Raw genomic sequence first — 5416 nt, forward strand, 5'->3', positions numbered from 1 at the left:
CGCCCGTGTTGACTGATTTATTTGTCAGGACCTTCAACCGACCACCCGACCACCCGCCCCGAGGCCCCGGGAGCACGGGCTCCGCGTCCTCTGACCCACGAGCCCCGAGTCCCTCGGGGCCCCGGGAAGCCAGACCCTACGCCTGACAGTGAGGTTTCGGGGGTCACGTTTATTCAGAGAAATAAATATGGCTCGTGGGAAGGTGCTGGAGGGCCAGGGAGGGACGTCTGCGCCGCAGCCGCGCGGCCGGGTTAGGGTTCCGGAGTTTCCAGCATGTCCGCCAGGGCCCTGGAGAGGAGGACGCAGTGGTTAGACCACCCACCGACGCGCCCCAAGCTCACCCAAGAGATCGTTCACCGTCCCGTTCGTGTGACCAGGGCCGCCTCTCGCCGGGGCCCTCACACCCCCCCACACACACACACACACTCACTGGTACAGGGACGAGGAGAAATAGTCGACGTAGCTTCCTGTGGGCGAGGAGAGAACCGGTTTGAGGGGTACCGCACGGGCGAAAGCAGGGGTCACTTTTCACCGCGCCCGGGACCAAGGCCAGCTCCGCCCTCTCTCCCTAATTCCTTCCCCAAACCGAGTTCCTTCCACTAGGAATGTCTTGCTCAGGTTCCCCATGCCCCGGCAGCCTCCTCGGCCCTTCAGTTCTTCTGGCTTAGGCCCCGCCCACTCCGTTCTAGGCCCACCCTCAACCCGCTCCCAATCTTGGGGGGTAGATGCTCCAACCTCCCAGTCCCCACCGGGGTCCGCTCCCTGGCCCCCTTCCCCGGGTTTCTCCGGAGGCCGCCCTCCGCTTACCCGGGGTGCAGACAGTTTCGCAGACCAACGGGCAGAGGTAGCAGAACTGGCAATGCTGGGGGGGGGGGGGGGCGGGGGGAGGAGAGTGAGTGGCAGGTCGTGGTCAAAGGCAGAGTCAGGATGGGGGCGTGGGGCGGAGGCTTGCTAGGTGGAGGTCAAGGTCAGAGGCAGGGTTCGAGTGTGGAGTCAAGGCTGCATCAGGGGGTAAGGGGTTTGGTCAGTTTGAGGGCGGAGGCCAGGATTTGGGGCTGGGGGGTCCTGGGCCATCCTGAGGCGGGGGTGGAGCCTTGAGTCCTGGGGGGGGGGGAGGCGGGGTGTCTCACCTGGCACTGGTCACAGTGCTCCCCCATGTTCTCCTCGTCACAGTGGCAGTTCTCACATTCAGTGCATCGCTGGGGACCGGAGGGGGCAGGTTAGACTGAAACCTTCACCCCTTTGGGGAGCCACCTGCCAGTCTCCCACCCTTCCCCCAACTCCTCAGCCTCATTACCTCCAACCCTGAGCTCAGTATCATCCCCCAAAGCCACCTCTGCCTGCTTGGTTTCCTATGGCAGGGGGACGCCCCATCCCCCCATCACTGCGGGCTGGACCCACGGATGCTCTCTGCTCCCCCTTTTATATTTCCCTGCAGCCTGTCATACCCCAGCCCCAGGGACACCCTCCTCCCCCGACTCCTTGTCAAGGACCTTCCTCTCTCCCTACACCCTCCCCTTCCTGGACCATGGCCCCAGCCTCCTCCACCGGCTCCTCGCCTCCAGTCTGTCCCCAATACGGCCCAGAAGTGTCTTTCTTCACTTGGAACTAACCCTGCCCTTCCTTTGCTCAGGGCCCTCCCAAGGCCCCCGGGCACCAGGGACTGCTTGGTGGGGGGGCCTGGGCTGGGGACATACATTGCAGAAGGAGCAGTAGCCACACAGGGACCCTGGCTGGTAGTTGGCGTACTCTTGGGCGTCCTGCGGACCTGTGGGGACAGGAGGGCAGGAGTGACCCACACTGACGCGGCTCCCCCCGCTCCCACCAGGCCAGAGCACCTACCGGCTTCGCCACTCTCTTCCTCGCTGGGGCCGCCTCCAGCCACCTCCCTCCGGGCCAGTGGGTTGGGGATGATGGTGAAGGGAAGCCGGTTTTCCTCCAGCCCCTCCTCCTCCTCGTCTTCCTCCCCGTGCTGGTCTTGGCTCAGTGCGGCCTGAACCTCATTCCTCTCTTCTCTTCTCTCTTCTTCTTCTTCTTCATCCTCCTGCTCCTCCTCCTCCTGCTCCTCCTGGCTCAGGCGGAGGCCATGGCCTTCCTCCTCATCGTCCTCGTCCTCCTGGGCCCGGCTGCCTTGGTGGGGGCCTTCTTCTTCCTGCTCTGAATCTTCCTCCTCTTCCTCCTGGGAGCTGTGCTCGTCTTCTTTCTCCTCTTCCTCTTCCTCTTCCTCCTCAGAATCTCCTTCCCCCAGATGGCTTCTATCCTTGACCCCGGTGTGCTCTGGGGCCTGGGGGCTGATTTCTTTGATGGACGCTTTCTGGCCGGTGTCTTCATCGCCGTGGCCTTGTTGACGATGGCTGGGAGCTTGGGGGCCCAGCTTGGCAGAGCTGTCCTCGCCTTCCTCCTCGGGGACTGCGTGGGGGTGATGGCGGGGGACTTCTGCTTTGTACTCGTCAGGGAAGTACTCCTGCTCGGTGCTCTTGGCGCCTGGCGGTCGGTAGCTGGCAACGTGGTGACTGAACTTGACTGTGGCCTCCTCCTCCTCCTCCTCCTCCTCATCTCCAAGGCTGTGGGGAGTATGTCTGGAAAGCTGGTGCCAGTGTTCAGTGGACACATCCTCACCCTCATCTTCCTTGTCACCATGGCCTGGATGTCCGCGGCTGGGGGCATGATGGTGGTGCTCGTCCGAGACTGCATCCTCTTCCTCCACGTGGCCTCGGTGCCTGTGGGCTAGGTGTCCATACTTGATGGAGGCATCTTCATCCTCATCCTCATCCTCATCTTCTTCTCTGTGGCCTTGGTGTCTGTGGCCAGGGACATGGTGGTGGCGTTCATCCTCATCTGAGTCATCTTCATCCTCTTGCTTGCTGTGGTCTTGGTGCCTGTACGCCCAGTGTCCATACTCAGTGGAGGCATCATCGTCATCGTCATCGTCATCATCATCTTCTTCTTCTTTGTGGCCTTGGTGTCCGTGGCCAGGGACATGGTGGTGGTGTTCATCTGAGTCATCGTCATCTTTTTCCTTCCTGTGGGCTTGGGACCTGTGGGCCTGGAGGCCATACTCATTAGAGCCATCATCATCATCACCATCATCATCATCTTCTTCTTCTTCTCTGTGGCCTCGGTGCTTATGGGTCTGGTGTCCATATTCAATAGAAACACCCTCCTCCTCCTCTTCCTCCTCCTCTTCCTCCTCCGCTTCTCCGTGGCCTCGGTGTACCTGCCTCATCATGTGAGGTTGATACTCACTGGACACAACTTCGTTCTCATCCTCGTCTTGATGGCCGTGGCTCCTGTGGCTGGGGAAGTGGTGCCCACGCGCTGCTGAATCATCCACGTGGTCATTCCCATGGCCACGCTCTGCGAAGACCTCCTCATCAGAGACATTCTCGTCTCTAGCCTCGCGGCCCTGGGACCTGTGGCCTTGGAGTCGGTGACCATATTCCCCGGAGACATCTTCGTCCTCTTCCCCGCGGTCTCTCTGGCTCCAGAACGGAGGCCCACTGTCCGTGAAAACACCCTCACTCTCGTCTCCGTGGCCTCCGTGGCCTCCGTGGCTGTGGGTGGGGTGGCCGAACTCACCTGACATGTCCTCTGAGGAGACTCCCGCATTGTTGTTCCAGCTGCTGGGGCCGGGCCCAGCCCCTCTCAGCTGCTGGGTCATGGCCGGAGGGAGGAGCAGGCTGGCCACGGCAGCCCAGAGGACAGACGTGTGCAGCCATGGCCCACGGCGGCCCATGGGGACGGACGGGCAGCAGGCCTTCTCCCAGGCTGGCTCTGCTTGCCCCTTGCGGCGATGTGGATGAATGTTGGGGGGGGGTTCTCGTCTCTTCTGGAGTCTTTCTCTCGCTGCCGTTCCTTTGCTGTGTCTCTCCCACCTCTGCCTTCCCCTGGCCCTCGCTGCCGGCACTGGCCACCCCTGTGAGGCAGTCTCAGGAGCCCCCTGACCTCCCTCTCAGGCCCTCCCTCCCACCTCCCAGCCAATAGGGTCTCTCCCCTCCCCTCTCTGTGGCTAAATTTACTCTCAGCCCTGAGTTATTCTGGGTCAGTCCGCCTGTCCTTCCCCTCCTGCTCCTCCTCCTCCCAGCTGGGAAGGGGTGGGTGAAGGGGGTCTCTCCTTGGTCAGGAGTGGGGGGGTCCAAGAAACTTGACTTTGGACTCCCAACAAGCTCATGTTTGGCAGCTGCAGAGATAACAGCTAGACTTGTAACGGGCCAACTTGGGGGAGCCCGGGGCAGCTGGGGGCCAGGAGAGATGTATTTGAGGGGTGAGGCCGCCGGGTGGAGGGGTTGGGGTTAGACTGCGGGGGTTTCTGGCAGGAACAGGACACTGCGCTGAGCGAGTGGGTGCCATGGCGGAGGCTTTAGCGAGGGGCTAAGGAACCCGCTCCCAGCACCCGAGGGGCTAAGGAACCCGCTCCCAGCACCCGAGAGGCTAAGGAACCCACTCCCAGCACCCGTGCCCATGACCTCCTGTCCCTGGAACTCAGACCTGGGGGCAGGGGACCGGGCCAGGCCAGAGCTATAAATACACAGGGGGCTCCGGTTACCGGAGGCCAGGCGCAGCTGCTGTCCCCGTCAGAGAGCTGGCAAGGGTCATGCGGCCCTGCCCGCCCGCCCACAGCCCTTCGGGTCCCCAGCCCTCTTCACGGGTCTTCCTCTCTCTCTCACGGTGCCATCCCTCACCCTCTCAGGGTCCCTGTCCTCGCTCCCCAGGATCCTGTCCCCCCCACTCTTCGGCTTGCCTCACCCTCTCACTCTGTCTGCCCTCCACCCAGAGCTTTGTCACCCTGTCAGGGTCACTGTGCCCCCTCCCTGGTCTCTGACATTTCCTCTCTGGGTGTCTGTCCCCCTCTCTCTGGGTGTCTGTCCCCCTCTCTCTGGGCATCTGTCCCCCTCTCTCTGGGTGTCTGTCTCCCTCTCTCTGGGTGTCTGTCCCCCTCTCTCTGGGTGTCTGTCCCTCTCTCTGGGTGTCTGTCCCCCGCTCTCTGGGCGTCTGTCTCCCTCTCTCTGGGCGTCTGTCCTCCTCTCTCTGGGCGTCTGTCTCCCTCTCTCTGGGCGTCTGTCCTCCTCTCTCTGGGCGTCTGTCTCCCTCTCTCTGGGCGTCTGTCTCCCTCTCTCTGGGCGTCTGTCCTCCTCTCTCTGGGTGTCTGTCCCCCTCTCTCTGGGTGTCTGTCCCTCTCTCTCTGGGTCTCTGTCCCTCTCTCTGGGTGTCTGTCCCCCTCTCTCTGGGTGTCTGTCCCTCTCTGGGTGTCTGTGGGTCTGTCTGCGCCTCGGTCTGGCAGCCCTGCCCCGCCTCCGCCCCGCCTCGCGCTCTGCGTGTCTCGGGGACGCCCCGCCCCCCGGGCGCCGGGCCTGGACGGGCCGGGAAGTGGCAGATCCGGTTTGTTCGGGCGGATCCGAGGCCGGGCTGCGAGGGA

The 5416-nt window shown here is 62.9% G+C and overlaps 1 protein-coding gene across 1 annotated transcript; it reads right to left on the bottom strand.

The window, feature by feature from the left end:
* Nucleotide 1: 1 nt before the first annotated feature.
* On the bottom strand, nucleotides 2–3888 carry HRC (histidine rich calcium binding protein). The gene is made up of 6 exons (XM_081108416.1): nucleotides 1843–3888; nucleotides 1698–1768; nucleotides 1131–1199; nucleotides 808–862; nucleotides 431–467; nucleotides 2–288 (listed from the first exon to the last, which is right to left on the bottom strand). Exons 1-6 carry the CDS (start codon nucleotides 3734–3736, stop codon nucleotides 252–254), a joined length of 2163 nt encoding a protein of 720 aa, XP_080964542.1. The 5' UTR covers nucleotides 3737–3888; the 3' UTR covers nucleotides 2–251.
* Nucleotides 3889–5416: the final 1528 nt, after the last annotated feature.

This window comes from Myotis nattereri (genome assembly GCF_964212035.1).
Source record: "Myotis nattereri genome assembly, chromosome: 15".
NCBI classification, from domain to species: Eukaryota; Metazoa; Chordata; class Mammalia; order Chiroptera; family Vespertilionidae; genus Myotis; species Myotis nattereri.